The 21,836-nt window shown below is 39.5% G+C and overlaps 1 protein-coding gene across 1 annotated transcript in view; it reads left to right on the forward strand.

Moving 5' to 3' along the window:
* The window catches only part of WWOX (WW domain containing oxidoreductase), a 979,553-nt gene that overhangs the window by 277,637 nt on the left and 680,080 nt on the right, over nt 1-21,836 (forward strand). The window contains exon 7 of the mRNA XM_043599730.1: nt 16,344-16,529. Within this exon, the coding sequence (XP_043455665.1) occupies nt 16,344-16,529 (186 nt within the window). The remainder of the gene's footprint in view (nt 1-16,343; nt 16,530-21,836) is intronic.

Below are 21,836 nucleotides of genomic sequence, written 5' to 3' on the forward strand. Positions count from 1 at the left end.
TTTTTTCTGTCCCTGGAGTTTTGCCTTTTCCAGAATGTTATATAAATGCAAGTATTCCGTATGCAGCTTTTTGAGTTTGGTTTCTTTCACATAGCTTGACGCATCTATTGGTTATCTGTTGCTGTTAAATTACTCCCAAAACTTAGTGACTTAAAACAGCAAACATTTTTCACCTTACTCTATTAGTTTTCTGTTGCTGTTATAATAAATTACCACAAATGTATTGGCTTCAAACAACACCTATCCAAGGTGCAGGAATATATATTCTTATCAGCTTTTATAACATTATTAACAGTAAAATAATATTATAAATCTGCTGATTCAATTGGCTGGAAATATTTTAATGATTGCTATGAGAGGATTAAAAAAATTTTTTTTACATTTATTTATTTTTGAGAAACAGAGTGAGACAAAACATGAGCGGGGGAGGGGCAGAGAGAGAAGGAGACACAGAATCCGAAGCAGGCTCCAGGCTCTGAGCAAGCAGTCAGCACACACCCTGATGCGGGGCTCGAACCCACGAACTGTGAGATCATGACCTGAGCCGAAGTCGGCCGCTGAACCGACTGAGCCACCCAGGCCCCCCTACAAGAGGATTTTAGCATGTTAAATCTTGTACTGGTTATTTGTAATCTAGTTTTATAAAGTTTTTAATGTCTCCATCAATTTTTCTATTCGACTCTGTGAATGTGTTTAACTTGACCCCACTATTCACGATAGGTCAAATAAGGGAGAAGGTAGAGGTGGGAAGACCTCATATGGGCTATTACAGTGGCCAGAGCTGAAGACAGTGATCGTCTTAGCTCGACTTCCCTAGAAATCAAGCCTGGGTTGGGCATGTTTGTTCAGGTGACTCATTGGGGGAGTGTTCTTAGAAGAAGGCAGGGAGGGAAACAGATTATGTTCAACTGGAGTCTAGGTTCAGCCTGATCCCACAGGTTCCTGGAGAAGGACTCACACTAGAATTAGTTTCTTTTGTTAGCAGAGCATCTGGGTCTGGGACGTGAGTTTACAGATGTGATGGTGCCCATCGGTCAAGGACAATTCTCTAGAGAAGTCCCTGCTCTCAGCAGTGGAAAATGGATACACTGGACCCATAACTGAGATCTAGACAGAACATCTTGATGCTTCCTCCATTGGAAATGTAGGGAATTGGCAAAATATTAATAGTCTGAAGAGTCTAGAGATGTTGGTGTTGACTAGTCTTAGAGACTAAGGGTTTTCTAAGTGTTACTCATCGGGTGACCAGTTAGAGGGTATGATCCACTGTAGAAACAAGGACATCGGAAGGGGGGAAGAACTGAGGAGAGATGATGAAGAGTTTAGATTTGGGGTGGGTAGGAATGGGATTCTGGAATCTAGGAGGAATATGGGTGCTGGAGCTGTGGGTGTGAAGTTCATCTGTATAGACACGTCGTTAGGAGTCCCTGGCTGGAAGAGGCAGAAGATGGGGCAGTGGTGGCATCCGGAGGAGGTCCATTTCAACAGAGGGGAAGTTGTTGGGTTTCTTGATTGGAAAGCCATTACTCTTCAGGCAGCCTTGAGAGGTTCTGGACAGTGATGGGAAAGCATTCAGTCGGTTTGGTGATAAGAAGTGGGTTTGGGGCAAGGAAAAGAGATGATGAGTGGAGATAAATATTTTAAAACTAGAGCCCATAAATGGGGAGAGAGAAGCTAGAGCGACTTGAAAGAGCCCCAGTGTCAAGTAGACAATTTCCTCATTCCAGCCTTCTCCCTCCTGTCTTTCCTCCTTTCTTCCTTTTTCTTCTCTCCACTTTCTTTCCTCTTTTCCCCATTTTCCCTTTACTGATGGTCAGAAAAGTCTGATTAGCCTGAAAGGCAGCAAGAATGAGCCTGTGGAGATGGAATGATTGAAAAGGCCAGGAACAGAGGGTATACTCAATGGATGGGACGCTTGAAAGGTTGTACACCTGAAACCAATGTGATAGGTCAGTAATACCAAAATTAGAAAAAAAAAAAAATAAGAGGGGTATGAGAGGAAAACTTAGAGATCAGCTATCTGAAAGCCAGTTAGTGACAGCCTTTGCCCTGGGACCCCCTCTTTCCAGTATGAAGTATCACTTAAGGCTACTCTGGCTAGAAACCTTGGCCTGTCGTTGCTTCCACTGATGACACACAGCATACCCACCCGTAAATAATTGGAATGCCACTCTCCTTACCATTGAACAGTCATTTTCTGGCCCAAATGAAGACGTTAGTCCTAATGGATGGGAGTGCTGTTTTGTCAGCATTCCCAGCAGGCACAGAGAATGCCAGGGTCCCCTCCACAGAGAGGGACAGGCTCTTCTCTGTGGGTAGATTAGAGCCACAGAGAGGAAGCACACCCCTTTCATTGGAATCTTCCATTCAGTACCCTGAAGACCTCTCCTGTCCTCACTCACCCCTCACAGACCGGAATCCACCAAAGAAGAAAAAAGAATCAGTCCCAGAGTGCTGACTAACAGCATCAGCTTTGGAATTGGAATGATCCTATTTTTGTTTCCATTCTATCTTTATAGTTTGAACTTTCCTTTTGATATTCTGTAAATATTCATCATCTCAGAGCCTTTTGAATTGCAATGGCTTTTAGTCAAAACTGAGCAAAATGTGCCATTTGAATAATAAAAACCTCATTAAAGTGAGGCAAAAGAAATTCTTTTCCTTTTGTACAAGCCAATTAAGTGTCTTTACAATTAAGAAAAGTCTAGCGCTTTATAGTTCCATATTCCATAAGCCGGTTTTTAATTAATGGAGGTGACAAGTTTTAGGTACAGGGTACATATTTCGCCTCTGGTGTTGTGCAATTAACATTAATGAAGAGCATTAAAATTTGGTAAAAGAGGAGAGGATTTCCCATGTCCTCTGTGTATTCACGCCTCCAGGCGGAGGTCTTTGGTAGCAGGTTTCTTGATGTGTTTTGCATTTCCTTGAGAAAATGTGCAGGCGAGGGTAAAGTTACCTAGAGGGGGCCTTGTAGTTATCAAGAGGTATGGTGTCAAAATTCCGAATGCCCAGGCCTATCTTAAAGACATGGAAATGCTACAAAAATCACCTTTGAAGAATTATATTTTCTCCGGTGGATAGAAGGGAAGGGTATAGAGGCAAGGGGTGTAATAATGGTTTAACCTGGCATGTACCTTACACGATACTGGGATTTTGCTCATCAGAACCTTGGGAGGAAGGTATGCTGCTGTTCTAAGTTTGCAGGCAGAGGAAACGGGTTTACAGAGGTTAATTAATTAACCGACCACAAGTCAGGGAAGTATAATAACATGGCTGGGCTAGAATTTCTCTGTGTCCATTTAAGGAAGCTTATCTAAGAAAGAAGGTATTGTGCATTAGCTCTGAAGTCAGGCGATCTTTTGATTTTGTTTTGTTTTGTTCTTATTCATATATTTGTTTCTTTATTGTTTTAGCTGTTTCTGACTCTTATTTTGACCGTAGGATAGTTGTTTCTAATCCCTGTTTTCCTGTTTGTGAAATGACGACAATCATTTCAATTACTATCAGTGATAATAATTCCTGTCATCTAAAGTTCTTATGTGCACAAACTATCAGTAAGTGCTCAACCCACACTCAGCACTCAAAAAGAAAAAAGAAAAATAAAGTATCAGCAACTCTGAAAAAGTGAACCAAATATTTGAGATGAAAATGGAAAGGCATTCACATATAAGTCATATGTTCACTTGGCCCATTTTCCCTTTTCTCTCTCATAAAGTTTTTTCCTACAGTCTTGCCTTATTACAACATATGGGTTCTTCTGGTTACAAATGAGTAGATTCTGTTTTGATTTGAAATAGGCTCTGATGAATGTTGTAGGTAGACCAGATGCCTCAAAGCATTTTCTTTCCACCCCTTAAGACTAATGGGACTGTTGGGGGAGTTGTACATTGATAACTGTGGTGGGTTCCATATGTGGAAAACATGTGATCCCACCCAAATACAGCTGACCCCAGCCATATCACCACTTTTAGGTCTTAGGTAGGTGATGTGGGTTGGAAATATATCAGGCAACAGAACGTATATGACAGTTTCTCAACCAGACTTAGATTGCCTAGTGGCAGTGAGATTTACATAAATACTTTGTTTTTAAGGTTTATTTATTTTGAGAGAGAGAGAGAGAGAGAGAGAGAGAGAGTGTTTGTGCATGTGAGTGGGGAAGAGGCAGGGAGAGAGGGACAGAGAGAGAATCCCAAGCAGGCTCTGCATTGTCAGTGTGGAGCCCAGTGTGGGGCTCAAACTCATGAACTGAACCATGAGATCATGACCTGATCTGAAACCAAGAGCTGAATGCTCAACTGGCTGAGTTATCCGGGCACCGGTGTGTAAATACCTTTTAAGAAACAGTGAGTTAATTGTTTTTTTCTTTAGTGATAAATTCATTCTTTCTTCCAAGCATTTATTATCAATTCTTAATGAAATTATTACCATTGACATCATTAACAATATCATTAATATTATGAATAAGTAATGAACTAATATCAATTCTTTGCAAACTCTTCCAAAAAATAGGATAAGAAGAAAAACTTCTCAACTCACTGTATAAGGCCATTATTACTCTGATTTGAAAACCAGATAAAGGTATCACAAGAAGATTATAGACCAGTAATCACGTAGGAATATGGTTGTAAAAATATTCAACAAAATATTAACAAACAAAATGCAGCAATATAGAAGATGGATTATATACCATGGTGAGGCGTGATTTATCCAAGGAGTTCTAGGTTTGTTTAACATCTGAAAGTCAGTGTAGTACATCATATCAGTGAAATAAAAGATATGCCAATAGACACAAAAGGAGCATTTGGAAAATTCTAACACCGTTTCTGGACCAAAACACTCAACAGACTTGGATTACAAGGGCATTACCTCAACCTGATACAGGCATCTACAAAAAATATCCACACCTAACCTTCTACTTAATGCTATAAGATTGGATACTTTATCTTTTTTTTTATCATCCATTATAATTTTATTTGCATCGTTTAATTTTCTTTTATTTTTTAATTTTTAATTTTTTTTAAATTTACATCCAAATTAGCATATAATGCAAGAGTGATTTCAGGAGTAGATTCCTTAGTGTCCCTTATCCATTTAGCACATTCCCCTCCCACCACCCCTCCAGGAACCCTCAGTTTGTTCTCCATATTTATGAGTCTCTTCTGTTTTGTCCCCCTCTTGTTTTTATAATATTTTTGTTTCCCTTCCCTTATGTTCATCTGTTTTGTCTCTCAAAGTCCTCATATGAGTGAAGTCATACGATTTTTGTCTTTCTCTGACTAATTTCACTTAGCATAATACCCTCCAGTTCCATCCACATAGTTGTAAATGGCAAGATTTCATTGTTTTTGATTGCTGAGTAATACTCCATTGGATATATATACACCACATTTTCTTTATCCATTCATCCATTGATGGACATTTGGGCTCTTTCCATACTTTGGCTATTGTTGATAGTACTGCTATAAACATGGGGGTGCATGTGTCCCTTTGAAACAGCACACCTGCATCCCGTGGATAAATGCCTTGTAGTGCAATTGCTGGGTCGGAGGGTAGTTCTGTTTTTAGTTTTTTGAGGAACCTCCATACTGTTTTCCAGAGTGGCTGCACCAGCTTGCATTGCCACCAACAATACAAAAGGGATCCTCTCTCTCCCCATCCTTGCCAACATCTTTTGTTGCCTGAGTTGTAAATGTTAGCCATTCTGACAGGTGTAAGGTGGTATCTCATTGTGGTTTTGATTTGTATTTCCCTGATGATGAGTAATGTTGAGCATTTTGTCATGTGTCGGTTGGCCATCTGGATGTCTTCCTTGGAGAAGTGTCTATTCATGTCTTTTGCCCATTTCTTCACTGGATTATTTGTTTTGGGTGTTGAGTTTGATAAGTTGTAGATTTTGGATACTAACCCTTTATCTGATACGTCATTTGCAAATATCTCCTCCCATTCTGTTGGTTGCCTTTTAGTTTTGCTGATTGTTTCCTTCACTGTGCAGAATCTTTTTATTTTGATGAGGTCCCAGTAGTTCATTTTTGCTTTCGTTTCCCTTGCCTCCAGAGATGTGTTGAGTAAGAAGTTGCTGAGGGCAAGATCAAAGAGGTTTTTTGGCTGCTTTCTCCTCAAGGATTTTGATGGCTTCCTGTCTTACATTGAGGTCTTTCATCCATTTTGAGTTTATCTTTGTGTGTGATGTAAGAAAGTGGTCCAGGTTCATTCTTCTGCATGTCGCTGTCCAGTTTTGCCAGCACCACTTGCTGAAGAGACTGTCTTTATTCCATCGGATATTCTTTCCTACTTTGTTAAAGATTAGTTGGCCATGTGTTCGTGGGTCCCTTTCTGGGTTCTCTGTTGTGTTCCATTGATCTGAGTGTCTCTTCTTGTGCCAGTACCATTTTGGCTTGATAATTACTGCTTTGTAGTAGAGGCTCAAGTCTGGGATTGTGGTGCTTCCTGCTTTGGTTTTCTTTTTCAAGATCACTTTGGCTATTTGTGGTCTTTTCTGGTTTCATGCAAGTTTTAGGATTATTTGTCCTAGTTCTGTAAAGAATGCTCGTGTTACTTTGATAGGGATCGCATTGAGTATTTAGATTGCTTAGGGTAGTATTGACATTTTAACAATATTTGTTCTTCCTATCCAGGAGCATGGAATCTTTTTCCATTTTTTTTTTTTTTGTGTGTCTTCTTCAATTTTTTCCATAAGCTTTCTATAGTTTTCAATGTATAGATTTTTCACCTCTTTGGTTACATTTATTCCTAGGTATTTTATGGTTTTTTCGTGCAACTGTAAATGGGATCGATTCCTTGATTTCTCTTTCTGTTGCTTCATTGTTGGTGTATAGGAATGCAACCAATTTGTGTGCATTGATTTTATATGCTGCAACTTTGCTGAATTCATGAATCAATTCTACAAGTTTTTGGTGGAATCTTTTGGGTTTTCCATGTAGAGTATCATGTCATCTGAGAAGAGTGAATGTTTGATCTTCTGTTGGCCGATTTGGATGCCTTTTATTTCTTTGTGTTGTCTGATTGTAGAGGCTAAGACTTCCAATACTATGTTGAGTAACAGTGGCGAGAGTGGACATCCCTGTCTTGTTCCTGACCTTAGGGGAAATCTCTCAGGTTTTCTCCATTGAGGAGGATATTAGCGTTGGGTGTTTCATGTATGGCTTTTATGATCTCAAGGTATGCTCTTTGTATCCCTACTTTTTGAGGGTTTTTATCAAGAAAGGATGCTGTATTTTGTCAAATGCTTTCTCTGCATCTATTGAGAGGATCATATGGTTCTTGTCCTTTCTTTTATTGATGTGATGAATCACGGTAATTGTTTTGCGGATATTGAACCAGCCCTGCATCCCAGGCATAAATCCCACCTGCTTGTGGTGAATAATTTTTTCAACATATTGTTGGATCCAGTTGGCTAATATCTTGTTGAGGATTTTTGCATCCATGTTCATCAGGGAAATTGGTCTCTAGTTCTCCTTTTTAGTGGGGTCTCTGTCTGGTTTTGGAATCAAGCTAATGCTGGCTTCGTAGAAAGAGTTTGGAAGTTTTCCTTCCATTTCTATTTTTTGGAACAGTTTCAAGAGAATAGGTGTTAACTCTTCCTTAAATGTTTGGTAGAATTCCCTTGGAAAGCCTTCTGGCCCTGGACTCTTGTTTTTTTGGCAGATTTTTTATTACTAATTCGATTTCCTGACTGGTTATGGGTCTGTTCATATTTTCTATTTCTTCCTGTTCCAGTTTTGGTAGTGTATATATTTCTAGGAATTTGTCGGTTTCTTCCAGGTTACCCATTTTATTGGCATATAATTGCTCATAATATTCTCTTATTATTGTTTTTATTTCTGTTGTGTTGGTTGTGATCTCTCCTCTTTCATTCTTGATTTTATTTATTTGGGTCCTTTCCTTTTTCTTCTTGATCAAACTGTCTAGCGGTTTATCAATTTTGTTAATTTTTTCAAAGAACCAGCTTCTGGTTTCATTGATCTGTTCTACTGTTTGTTTTGTTGTTGTTGTTTTGTTGTTGTTGTTGTTGTTGTTTGATAGCATTAATTTCTGCTTTAGTCTTTATTGTTTCCTACCTTCTGCTGGTTTTGGGTTTTATTTGCTGTTCTTTTTCCAGCTCCTTAAGGCGTAAGGTTAGGTTGTGTATCTGAGATCCTTCTTCTTTCTTTAGGAAGGCCTGGATTGCTGTGTACTTTCCTCTAATGACTGCCTTTGCTGTGTCCCAGAGGTTTTGGGTTGTGGTGTTATCATTTTCATTGACTTCCATATACTTTTTAATTTCCTCTTTAACTGCTTGGTTAGCCCATTCATTCTATAGTAGGATGTTCTTCAGTCTCCAAGTATTTATTACTTTTCCAAATTTTTTTACTTGTGGTTCATTTCCAGTTTCATAGTATTGTGGTCTGAAAATATGCAAGGTATGATCTTGATCTTTTTGTACTTACATAGGGCTGATTTGTGTCTCAGTATACGGTCTATTCTGGAGAACGTTCCATGTGCACTGGGGAAGAATGTGTATTCTGCTGCTTTATGGTGAAATGTTCTGAATATATCTGTTAAGTCCATCTGGTCCAGTGTGTCATTCAAAGCTATTGTTTCCTTGTTAATTTTCTGATTAGATGATCTGTCCATTGCTGTGAGTGGGGTGTTGAAGTCTCCTACTATTATGGTATTACTGTTGATGAGTTTCTTGATGTTTGTGATTAATAGATTCCTACATTTGGGTGCCATCAAATTTGGTGCATAAATGTTTGCAATTGTTAGGTCTTCTTGGTGGATAGACCCATTGATTATGATACAATGCCCTTCTGCATCTCTTGATACAGTCTTTATTTTAAAGTCTAGATTGTCTGATATAAGTATGGCTATTCCGGCTTTCTTTTGTTGACCATTAGCATGATAGATGGTTCTCCATCCCCTTATTTTCAATATGAAGGTGTCTTTTGGTCTAAAGTGGGTCTCTTGTAAACAGCATATAGATGGATCTTGTTTTCTTACCCATTCTGTTACCCTGTATCTTTTGATTGGAGCATTGAGTCCATTGATGTTTAGAGTGAGTACTGAAAGATCTGAATTTATTGCCATTATGATGCTTGTAGAATTGGACTTTCTGGTGATGTTCTCTGGTCCTTTCTAATCTGTTGTTGCTTTTGGTATTTATTTATTTATATATATATTTTCATCTTTTCTCCCCTCAGAAAGTCCCCCTTAAAATTTCTTGCAGGGCTGGTTTAGTGGTCACAAAATTCTTTAATTTTTGTTTGTCTAGGAAGCTTTTTATCTCTCCTATTTTGAATGACAGCCTTGCTGGGTAAAGAATTCTTAGCTGCATATTTTTCTGATTCAGCACACTGAATATATCCAGCCACTCCTTTCTGGCCTGCCAAGTTTCTGTGGATAGGTCTGCTGCAAACCTGATCTGTCTTCCCTTGTATGTTAGGGACTTTTTTCCCTTGCTGCTTTCATGATTCTCTCCTTGCCTGAGTATTTTGTGAATTTGACTATGATATGCCTTGTTGATGGTCGGTTTTTGTTGAATCTAATGGGAGTCCTCTGTGCTCTCTGGATTTTGATGTCTGTGTCTTTCCCCAGGTTAGGAAAGTTTTCCGCTATGATTTGCTCACATAACCCTTCTACCCCTATTTCTCTCTCTTCCTCTTCTGGGACCCCTATGATTCTCATGTTGTTCCTTTTTAATGAGTCACTGATTTCTCTGTTTCTTAAATCGTTCTCTTTTGCCTTAATCTCCCTCTTTTTTCCTGCTTTTTTATTCTCTATAAGTTTGTCCTCTATATCACCGATTCTCTGTTCTGCCTCTTCCGTCTTGCATCCATCCATAATTGCAGCTCAGTTCTGGCATTTGTAATTTCATTCTGGGTATTTTTTATTTCTTTTATCTCTGCAGAAAGGGATGCTAATATATTTTTGACTCCAGCTAGCATTCTTATTATCGTGATTCTAAATTCTGGTTCAGACATCTTGCTTGTATCTGTGTTGGTTAAATCCCTGTCTATCGTTTCTTTGTGCTCTTTCTTTTGGGATAAATTCCTTCGTTTTGTCATTTTGAATGGAGAAAAGTTATTAATGAGGTAGAAAAATGCAAGTAAAATATTAAAATTAAAAAAGTATTAAAATCAAAAATTAAACACACACATACACACACACACACACACACACACCCCAAAAATCAAATAGATGAAGCTACATACTAGGTGTGTTTTGGTCTGGGTGTTGAAAGTCGTTTGACAGATTAGAGAAAAAAAAAGGGTGGGAGGAAAAAAAAAGGAAACTGAGAATTTGAAAAAATGAATACACTGAAGTAGACTAAAATGAGATGATGGGGGTAAAATAGAATTTGAAGAAATATACACAAAAGTAAAGAATATAGTAGGACAAAAATTAAAAATGTTTTTAATCAAAATTAAAAATAAATATGAATTTTTTCTTTTTCTGTATTTAAGAAAAAAGAAAAGAAACGAAAAAGAGAAAAAAGATAAAAGAAAAAAGATATTTGAAAATTTGAAAAAGTCAATACACTGTAGTAGACTCAAATGAAATGATGGAAATAAAATAGAATTTGAAAAAAATTACATAAAAGGAAAACACATAGTAACGAAAATTAAATAAGAATATTTTTAATAGAAATTGAAAGTAAAAATGAAGTTTTTTTCTTGCTGCTTTTAAGAAAAAGAAAACAAACAAAAGAAAAAAATGAAAAAAAGAAAAAATGGAAACTGTTCGAAAATTTGAAAAGGTGAATACACTGAAGTAGACTACAATAAAATGATGGGAGTAAAGTAGAATTTGAAAAAATTTACACAAAAGTAAAAATACAGTAATAAAAATTAAAGATATTTTTAATAAAAGTGGAAAATAAAAATGAATTTTTCTCTTTCTGCATTCAAGTAAAAGAAAAGACTTGTGAAAGAGAAAAAGAAAAAACAAAAAATAAAGAAAATTGAATAGATGAACCTGCTAACAGATTGAAGTAGGACTCAAATTGGTTTGTTTTCTCCTAGAAGTCATTCTCTGTAGTTCTGTATAGTCCATAAATTAAGCCAGCGGTGAGACTTGTGTTCTTGAGGAGCTAAGTTGGCCCAGTTGGACGGGGCTCAGTGTAACAGCTCTGCTCTCCACTAGAGGGTGCTGCTAGCCTACTGGGGTGGATTGTTGCAGTGCTTATTAGTGTGCATGGGCAGGAGAGGTGTAAATGGCGCCACCCAGCTACCCAGTCTGTTCTCCCGGATAAGCAATCGTGCCCCTGTCCTCTGTCTTCAGCCCTCGTCCACTCCCCGCTTCTTCACTCTTCGCGACCAGGCCCCAGGCAGTACCTCTCTCCCACGTTTTGTCTCAGATGTGGCTGTTTTCCCCAGTCCCTTACTTCCGAAGGACTGCGGCTTTGGCCCCTTTCGCCCCTCTGCGGGAGGGTCTCACCGAGCAATGGCCAAATGAGCATTTGCCGAATATCGGCTGCACCCAGGAACGCCTGCTGGACCCTGTTGTTGCCGGTGCCCCGAGACCGTGGCCAGGTGCCAGCCCGCCCCAGAAAAAAGTTCATGAGACAGTGTAGCAGCAGCATCTCAGGGATTGTGGAAAATCGCCACACACATCTGGCACCAGGCTTCACTCTTAACAATCTTGCCCCAGCACCAGTGAATGTGGCCGCCTTCCGGGGTCTGCTGGGACCAGGTGGCTTCAGCAGTCTCTACCGGATGTCCTTCCAGCAGTGGAACTGCTTTTCCCTGTGTGGCCCGAGAACCTCCTGGACCCCACTCTGTTCCTGGGGATTTGCCCTTCCCACCAGAGCACCGCCAGCTATCGAGCTGCGGAGTTACAGCCTTTGTGCTCACCTTGTTTACAGTCTTAATGGAATTTAAACCCTCTCCTTTCTCCTTTCTCCCTTTTTAGTTTAGTCCCTGGGGCTGTTTCCAATTTGCCACTTTCTCTCCAGCTGCTTTTGGGGTGGGGTGCTTTTCCCGTATTCTCCCCCCACAAGTCTCCATCCTCTCTCTGCCTGCAAAAACGGTTCCTTACCTTTCGTGGCTTCTAGCTCCCCAAGTTCAGTTCTCCGTGCCGGGAACCTGCTGAATTCTGTGGTTCAGGTTGTGCAGATTGTTGTGTTAATCCTCCAGTCAGTTTTCTAGGTGTGTAGGATGGTTTAGTGTTGCATTGTTTAATTTTTAAAAGACATTACAATTGTGTTGTACAGACAAGTTACATGTGTACATCAATTTAATGTTTATATTGTTCTTTATTACCTTCTACATACCCATTACTATTTGAAATTAGTTTCTATGTTTTACTCAGAAGTGTTGGCAGCAAATCGTCTTCTTATTGGTTTATCTGAAAATGTCTTTATTTATCCTTACTTTTTGGTGGGAACATTCTGTAGGTATACAATTCTAGGTTGGTAGTTACAGTCTTTGAGCAATTTAAAAATATCATTACATTTATTTTTGTCTTTCCTCATTTCCATTGAAATGTCATCTGCGAATCTTATTCTTTGCTTTATTGAAACGAATGCGTCTTGTTTTCTCTAGGGAGGGCCTTTTCAATTTCTTGCCCCTTGTTTTTGATTTTCGCCGTTTATTCTGTAATGTGCTTAAAAGATGTTGCCTTTGTATTTATCCTGTTTGTGCTTTGCTGTGTTCATTGCATCTGTGGATTGATATTTTCTCTTTTCTTCTACAAACATCTACCACATGCTTCTTAAGCTCTGGTCTATGATTTTCTTTTTATTGCATTGTTATTTCTCTGTCTCTCTCTCTCTCTCTCCATGTATCTATGTTTCATTTTTGTATTTTCTATGAGTCTGTGTTTAATTTTAATTATTTAGTGTTCTGTGTCCAGTATATTTAAACACATATATTAATATATTAATCTCAGATATTGCATTTTTTCCAATTCCAGACAGTTCTTTTTATTATTTTTCAAAATTAAAATCTCTAGTGAAATTCAGAATCTTTACATTGACCTTTTTTAAATTTTATTTTTTATTTAAAATTTTTTTTTATTTTTATTTTTTTATTTTTTTTAATTTTATTTTTTGTTTTTTAAAATTTACATCCAAGTTAGTTAGCATACAGTGCAACAGTGATTTCAGGAGTAGATTCCTTAGTGTCCCTTAACCATTTAGCGCATCCCTGCTCCCACAATCCCTCCAGTAACCCTCAGTTTCTTCTCCATATTTATGAGTCTCTTCTGTTTTGTCCCCCTCCCTATTTTTATACTATTTTTGTTTCCTTTCCCTTATGTTCATCTGTTTTGTCTCTTAAAGTCCTCATATGAGTGAAGTCCTGTGATTTTTGTCTTTCTCTGATTGACTAATTTCACTCAGCATTAATACCCTCCAGTTCCATTCACGTAGTTGCAAACGGCAAGATTTCATTGTTTTTGATTGCCGAGTAATACTCCATTGTATATATATACCACATTTTCTTTATCCATTCACCCATCGGTGGACATTTGGGCTCTTTCCATACTTTGGCTATTGTTGATAGTACTGCTATAAACATAGGGTGCATGTATCCCTTGGAAACAGCTCACCTGTATCCCATGGGTAAATGTCTAACAGTGCAATTGCTGGGTCGTAGTGTAGTTCTATTTTTAGTTTTTTGAAGAACCTCCATACTGTTTTCCAGAGTGGCTGTACCAGCTTGCATTCCCAAGAATACTTTACCTTTAAGATCAGAAAAGAAAACACGGATATCAAATTTTACCAGTTACATTCCATTTTGTGCTGGAAATTCCAGCCAAAGTAATTGGGGTAGGGGGAGACATTCTGATTGGAAAGGAAAGAGTAAAACTGTCTTTATTTGTGGGTGAAATGACCTTATGTGTAGAAAATACTAAGAAACCCACATTAAAGTATTAAAACTAATAGATAATTTAAAAAGAACTCACAAAACTAATTGATAATTTCCGCAAGATTAGAAGATAAAAAATCAATATGAAAAAATCAATTGTATTTGTATATACTAGTAACTAACAATTTCCAAATTAAATTAAGAAATCAATGCAAATTGCCATATCATTAGAAAGAATAAAATACTTATGAATACATTTAACAAAAGATGTGATAAATTTCTATTTTGAGAGCTATAAAGTATTGTAGAAGGAAATTAAAGACCTAAATGCATATAAAGACATCACATGTTCATAGATCAAGACGTTCAATATTGTAAAGAGAACAGTATTCTCAAAATTGATCTGTAATTTTAATGTAAACATTACTAAAATTGCAGTTGGCTATTTTGCCAGAAATTGAAAGCTGATTCTAAACTTTTTATGTGCATGCAAAGGCCCCAGACTAGCCAACCCAAGCTTGAAAAATAACAAAGTTGAAGGATCCTCATTTCCCAGTTTTCAAAATTTACTCCATAGGGGCACCTGGGTGGCTCAGTTGGTTAAGCATCTGACTCTTGATTTTGGCTCAGGTCTAGGCTTCAGGGTCTTGAGATCAAGACCTGAGGTGGCTCTGGCTCTGGGCAGACTGAGGAACTTGCTTAATATTCTCGTTCTCCCTCCCTGTCCCCCCATGATTCCATAGCTGGTGCTCAATGGTGCACTATCCTTCTCTCTCAACAATAACTATATTTATATATATAAATATATATAACTATATATATGTAAAATGTTTATAACATATATAAAATGTTACGTATATATGTATGTTGTTGTTACTACAAAGCATTAGTAATAAAGACTGTAGTAGTAACATAATAAAAGAATATAACAGAGAGTCTCATAATAAACTCTTACAGGTGGTCAATTGATTTTCCTCAAGGGTGCTGAGATGATTCAATGCAGGCAAGAGTAGTCTTTTTAACATACGAAGCTACACTTGGAATGCCCACTTGCCAGAGAATGAAGTTATTGCTTGCCTTCACTGTATATCCATGTTAAGCTTCCAGTGGATCATAGATCTAAATGTAGGAGCCAAAGCTAGAACTCTTAGGAGTGAAGATAGAACTGTATCTTTGTGACGTTGGATTAGGGAATGCTTTCTTAGATACGACCCCTCAAGCACAAGAGGCGAAAGAAAAATATATGTAGCTCATATTTCATCAAACTTAAAACTCAGAAAGAAGATAATTTAAGACATTTTGGGTTCCACCCACCCCTAGAGATAACTACTATTCACACTTTTGGCTGTGCTTCATAAATATTTTGTGTGTGTGTTTGTGTGATCATACAATATTACATCTTTTGTTTTGTAGCATGCATATTTTACAGGGTTGAAGGATCTATCATTTTAATGGCTGTGTAGTATTCTATCATATGCATCCCATGCAAATTCATTACATGATTTCCCAGTTTTATATGTCATTTATTTCTGTATTTTGCTTTCATATTGTAATTGCAGACGCTGTGGGTAGCCTTGAATAAATGACATTTTAACAATTTTTATTAATATATTAGGATGATTTCCCACCAGCACCACTTCTCTGTGAGGATTTGGGATTTTGATTCATATGATGAAAGGCTTACTTTTATTTTTTTTAAATTTTATTATGAAACAAATTAAATATAAACACAATGGGAGAAAATAGTATAATAGATCTCCACTTACCCATCCCCACGGCTCACTCATTTCTATTGTCTAGATGTAATTTGACCTCTGAAAGGAATATATTCAAACATTGTATGCCTCTCTCTCTTTTTTTTTTCTGCTTATTTTTGACAGAGAGAGAGAGAGACAGAGAGAGAAAGAGAATATGAATGGGAGAGGGTCAGAGAGAGAGGAAGACAGAGGATCCTAAACAGGCTCTGTAATGTGGGGCTTGAACTCAGGAACTGAACCGTGAGATCATGACCCGAGCCAAAGTCAGATGCTTATATGATTGAGCCACCCAGGAACCCCTGTGTGCCTGTTTTACACAGAGTACTTCCCCCTTGCTGTGCTTACTTAGAACCTATTAAATGCTGGTTCCTGTATTGTTGTTTATATAGCAGATTTTCTCTTTAATTTCTTACATCTACTTAAGGGCTGTTTTGATGTTACAGGTGAAGAAGCGAAGACGTGGTTAAACTAAGATGCACAGATAAAATTAGATTTTAGACTCTGAGATCCATCCTGGGTGACCAGTTTGCCCAGTATGGTCCCGGTTTCAGCTCTGAAAGTCCTACATCCCAGGAAGCCCCCTGGGTCCCCGCAGCCCACTCCCAGTCCAAGCCCTTCCCCTGCAGAGTGACTTAGGATGGGACATTGCAGGAGATCCCTTTTCCAGCTGCTGGATCTTGAAGACAGCGAAAGATTGGTTGTTCCCGTCAGCACATGGGATATCCTTGGTTTTAGAGTGTTTATGTCCGCATAACGGTGATATTTTATTTTGCAGATCCCTTCATGTGCTTGTGTGCAATGCGGGGGCTTTTGCTCTCCCCTGGAGCCTCACCAAAGACGGCCTGGAGACCACCTTCCAGGTGAATCACCTGGGACACTTCTACCTTGTCCAACTCCTTCAAGATGTCTTGTGCCGCTCAGCTCCTGCCCGAGTAGTTGTGGTCTCCTCAGAATCCCATAGGTGGGTTAGAATCTGATATGTTTGGGTTTTTTTTTTTTAAAGGTTTGTTTGTTTGTTTGTTTGTTTGATTATGAATGAGAGAGAGCACAACAGCGGGGGAGGAGCATAGAGAGAGGGGTACAGAGGACCTGAAGCAGGCTCCTCACTGACAGCAGCAAGCCCGACACGGGGCTCGAACTCAGGAACCGAGAGATGGTGACCTGAGCCCAAGTCCGATGCTCAACTGACTGAGCTGCCCAGGTGCCCCCGAATCTGCTGTTTTGTTCCCATGGCCCCTTCCTTGTGCCGGCCAGTGTCCCCCCCAAGGCTCTCTTCCTGAAAGTAATTTTCAGCAACGCCACTCAGGTGTATTCAACCTGGCTTCCTTAATTTTTTGAGGTCTTGCTGTTTTGGAGATTGTGGAGGGGGGTGACAGGGGGTTTTGTCTCCAGCAATGTAGATGGTTTTCACAACTCTACTTCAAGCCCCTCATTGATTTTGCTTCGAGATGGGATAATAATCGATTAAATCTGAATGCCTGACCTTTATTGATTTGTCATTCAACAACTTCAACACCTCACCAGGAAGAATGTGCAGTTACTCCAGCAGGAGAAACAATGCAATTAAAGACCACGAGATGAAATCCAATTGTTTTATAATGAGAAATTAGGGAATTCAATGCAGACATTAGCTGTGTAATTGTAGAAAGGGAAGTACTGTAGTTAGAACATATTAGAAATCTGGCCATGCCTCTTTTGGTTCAAATTTCAATTAAAACATCAGATGGCACTTCTCTTCCGTTACCATTAGGAGAATATCCAATTGACTAAAAAGGCGTTTGAAAATTTCATCCTATTTTCAGCGTATTTGTTTCTAGAGTTGGATGAACAACTATTTGTCTAAAGAGAGGTGATCGAAGAAGACAAAGGACTCGCCGGGCGAGGCTAGATTTAATGTGTGGGGTGGGGGAGATTTTCCTGGTGTGGTCAGAAGCATTCACTCTTAGCAAAGAAGCTGGAAAAAAAAAAATAGTGTGCAGGGGCCTATTTTTTCCCCCTTCTTCTCCGTCTTAAGTCCTGAAATGTTTTAGTGACCCAGAATGAAGCTTATTTTTTTAATCACGCTTCCATAAAATGTAACCCCTGGGAAGAGAGAGACCAGCCAAGGGTTAGCCTGAACCCTTTATCACTCCCAAACACAGGGGCTTATAGTAGAAGTGACATACTGCAGATAGATTTACTTTTACCATTTTACATTTATGAGGGCTGAAATGAAAGGAAAATGCCCGTAATAATCCTCCCCCGTGTTAAAAGACACGAAACATCTAGTAATTAGGTGGTAACAAAATCTGGACATCCTTATCTTTGCAAATCACACCAGGTTCATGGAAAAAAAAAAAAAAAGTGGAGTGGCCCTGCTCAGGAGTGGGGGCCGGCGCGGGAGCGCGAGCTCCGGAAATAAATCTGCCAGTCCCAATCATTTGCCAGATGTGGAGGGCACCACGGGATATGTTTAAATGAGCTGGTATTTAATGGGAGATTATGTTGAATTGTAGCTTCTTGCTTCGCTTTGTAAATCTGTATCTCAAATGGTATTTCATGTGCTGCCTTTGTTCTCTCCTTGACTTCAGCGTAATTCGAGCCTACCTTGGAGATCTGAATCTTAATTTCATTTAACAGAGGAATTGGAAGGAAGGGCCTTGGTCTCCTGAATTAGACCCAGTTTAGTTTAGAGATGAGGACTTCCTGAAATGTGTTATCAGGCCCTGTCCTGTCTGGTGATTGGCCCTAGTTTTCTGCTTTCTGGTCATTCTTCACACATGTTAAGGGGTATTTTTGTGTGTTTTGTGTGTTTTGCGCGCGTGCGCGCGCGTGTGTGTGTGTGTGTGTATGTGTGTGTGTGTGTGTGTTTTACAAAATGCTAATTCCCCCCAGCTGGTTTGTTTATTACACTTGCATGGCCTCCTGTGGTGCCCTAGAGGTGGTGTGAATACTGGGTGCATAGTCCTGGGAAAGCACTCACTCACTGCTCAAGGACCAGAGCCTTAAACCATGTTGTAAAATGGAAGTGTTGATATCTAATTACCTCCATAAACCTTGGCGGAATCTCTTCGTTGGAGTCAAGACCCCCTGTTAGGGGAAAAATAAAGTCCTATGTTTGCAGAAAATATTATACCAGACTGCCCCCAGGCAAAATATTTATTAGCCTCCCCGTGTCTTCACTGTATTTTAGTTACTTATCTGGAGTCTGAGCCAGTGAATGCAGTTTCTGCATACCTAAAATACATCATATGAAAAGGAGAACTCGACTTCCTTGCTGTGAAAAATTTTCAGATAACAATTAAAATGGAATGAAAAGAGCGGAGGGCTGGCTGAACAACTGTGAATGGCTGCAGCTGCGTTGAGGGCCAAGTTGCTGCGTGCGCACTCACACACACACACACACACACACACACACACACGTACACAGCTTCGGAGGCAAATTCTGTCCTATTCTTTGAACATACTAGCTTTTGTCTACATAGAATCCAGCCTAATTATTTTTGGTAATGTAAAAATCCTCCATTAAAAAAAAATAAGGGAGAAATACAAGACAGAGGTCCCCTCAAACAACAAATGTTGATGTCCAGAGAGCAAAATGGTCACATTTTGCTGTATTGGAAGGGGGATAATTCTATTAAGACATTATTGTGTGGCTTTGTCAATTCTTCAAGTTGAAAATAGAGTCGGCAGCATTTGAAGGGTTGTTTTACTGCCTCTTGAGCGGAGAGGTGAACACAGTCATTTTTCAGGAAGCCCGCCCTGGCTCAGAGGGGTCCCAAGGCTTTCCCCCCTTCCTGCTTTCCAGAGGACTGTCAATACAAGCTAATCAGACCTGAAAAATGGGTTTGCTGCCCAGGGGATCAGCAGGGCAGGAAATCGGGGATCTGCTCATGGATGGGGGCTGCTTGCAAAGGGTGGGCCTCCTGTTTCCTAGCTGTGCTTCTCCAACCCGAGAAGCTCCTTCAACTTGGTTCCACCTAATTTCCCATCATGGTGGGTTTTTTTGGTGTGTTTGTTTGTTCGTTTTTGTTTGTTTGTGGGTTGTTTTTTTTTTTTTTGCCTTGTTTCTAGATTAAGGACTAGGAATGAATGCCTTTCCCACCTCTTAGGAGTTTAACTGACCTAGTGCTCCCCACATGAAAGACTCCGTGTTATCCTTAAAAACCAAAGCAGGGAATTCATTCTAAACTGTAGAAGTGCCACATGCAAATATTGATGAGGAATATAGAGAACCCAAAGGTAATGCTAAATTTTACCTTTGGAGCAAGGCTCAAAGGAAGCTTGGCACTTAGTTTGGAATTCTGAACCCAGGATTGAACTTTAATTCTCTAATCCTGTATTTAGTCCCTGCTATGTGTTGGGCACTGCAGTAGGCGTAAATACGCTTACTGTCTGCCTTCCAAGAATTCACAGTTCACTGGGGGAGCCAGGTGAGCAAATGGCCTGCACTCTGGCATGGTAAGGACAGAGGCACACGGGACACAGCACACAGTACCCAGCATACAGATAAAATGCAAAGATGGCCTGACTTGCTTTGTTACTGATGTTGGCAGGGAGGTGCGTGGGGCCATTGAATACTGGGAATATCACCGCCTGGGTCCTGGCGAGTGGGCACCTCATTTCCGTGGAAACAAGTGTTTCAATCTGCTTTGCATGGCTTCTTTCAATCTGTCCCCCATTGCCACCCAAGAAATCATTGTGACAACAAACAGTGAAAGAGCTAGTTAGGTAGAGCCTCCTGGAAGAAATGGCACTCATGCTGGGTTAGGCTAAACACAGATGCCGAGACTGGTTTCCTGCAAAGGTGATGGAAAAAGAGTGGAGAGTAAGAGAAGGATGGTATTTTCGTCCCATACCATGTAGATGTGGTCTGGATCCTTGATACTATTTCTGCACAGAGTAGGTAGAATCTCTAAGACATGGCCCATACATTGGATCACTGAGCTGTCAGCAGTCTTTTTCTGTAATACCTTATTACTACGTTGGATTAAAGTTCAGAAATAACAGAACTTCCCTGCATAAATGCATTTTAATTCAATATGCTAGCTTAACTGTAATGGAAAGAAAAAAGTAAATGTGAAACAAAATAGCAAGTTTCTTAACTTGAGAAGAACTCCAAGGAGGATAAGTAATCAGATGTGCGTGTCCGTGCGTCGGTCACCTCCATTGGGATACTCACAAATGCGGACCATTAACAGGTGTGGCACTGCAGACTGAAATACTCCTGGCATGGAATCAAGCATCACCTCGCCCCAAAACCCATGAAATCTGAAAGTGCATTCATTCTTCATATACGTGGCTGTAGGACTACTGTCTTGGAAACGCAGTGGATGTCAAAACTGTGCATATATGAAAAACACAGCCAGGCTGTAGGCTCAGATAATTATACACGGGCTTTTCATCTGCATGAATGTCCAGTGGGACGATCTTCATGGAGCAAGACTCCGTCTGCATTGCAGGACGTCTACCATGCCCGGCCCCTGCCGGCAGTCATTATAACAATCAGAAAAAGGCCCCCATAAATTTTCAAATTTCCCGCTAAGTTCCAGTGCTTTTGATGATTAAGCTCGCAAGTCTGGGCACTTCCTGTGGTTTGGGGACTTGGAAACAGGCAGCCAACGATTAGTTTCAAGGTCTTGTTGTGGCATCCGTGATAACATTTCTGGCCATCAGCCTTGTTGATGACTTTAGAGCGGCGATGTCATTTAACACTAGAAATTGGATGTCACTGACTGAGTCCTGGAGAAGGGCTATTTCATTTCCATGAAAATATGAATTTCGCCTGTCCCTGGGTTGCTTTTACCTTCCTTGTAGCTCACCCCGAACTGCTCATATCCAGGAACAACCAGATTATTCCATGATTTTCATTTTACCTTTTGCTTTTGTTTCTATAACCAGCACCCAGAGTACTCTCCTTATATTTCCTTATTACTTGGTGCAAATGCTCAGAGTTAATTTAATGAAGGAAACTATGAGGAGTCTTTAACAAGGATGAGATCAACCTCCAGAAAATTCCTTTTGTTATGATCCTTTTTTTCTTTTAGGGCAGTCACTACTTTGCTGTTACTCAAAAGAAAGAAAGAAAGAAAGAAAGAAAGAAAGAAAGAAAGAAAGAAAGAAAGAAAGAAAGAAAGAAAGAAAGAGAGAGAGAAAAGAAAAGAAACAAACAGCTGGTGTTTAATGACTCCGTCAGACCCAATTATAAAACATCAACTACTTACTTTGATTTGTGTATTTCTATGCCATGGGTATACTTAAAAACAGTAGAGTCTGCCAGAACTCATTC

This window comes from Prionailurus bengalensis, chromosome E2 (assembly GCF_016509475.1).
Source record: "Prionailurus bengalensis isolate Pbe53 chromosome E2, Fcat_Pben_1.1_paternal_pri, whole genome shotgun sequence".
In the NCBI taxonomy this organism is placed as follows: Eukaryota; Metazoa; Chordata; class Mammalia; order Carnivora; family Felidae; genus Prionailurus; species Prionailurus bengalensis.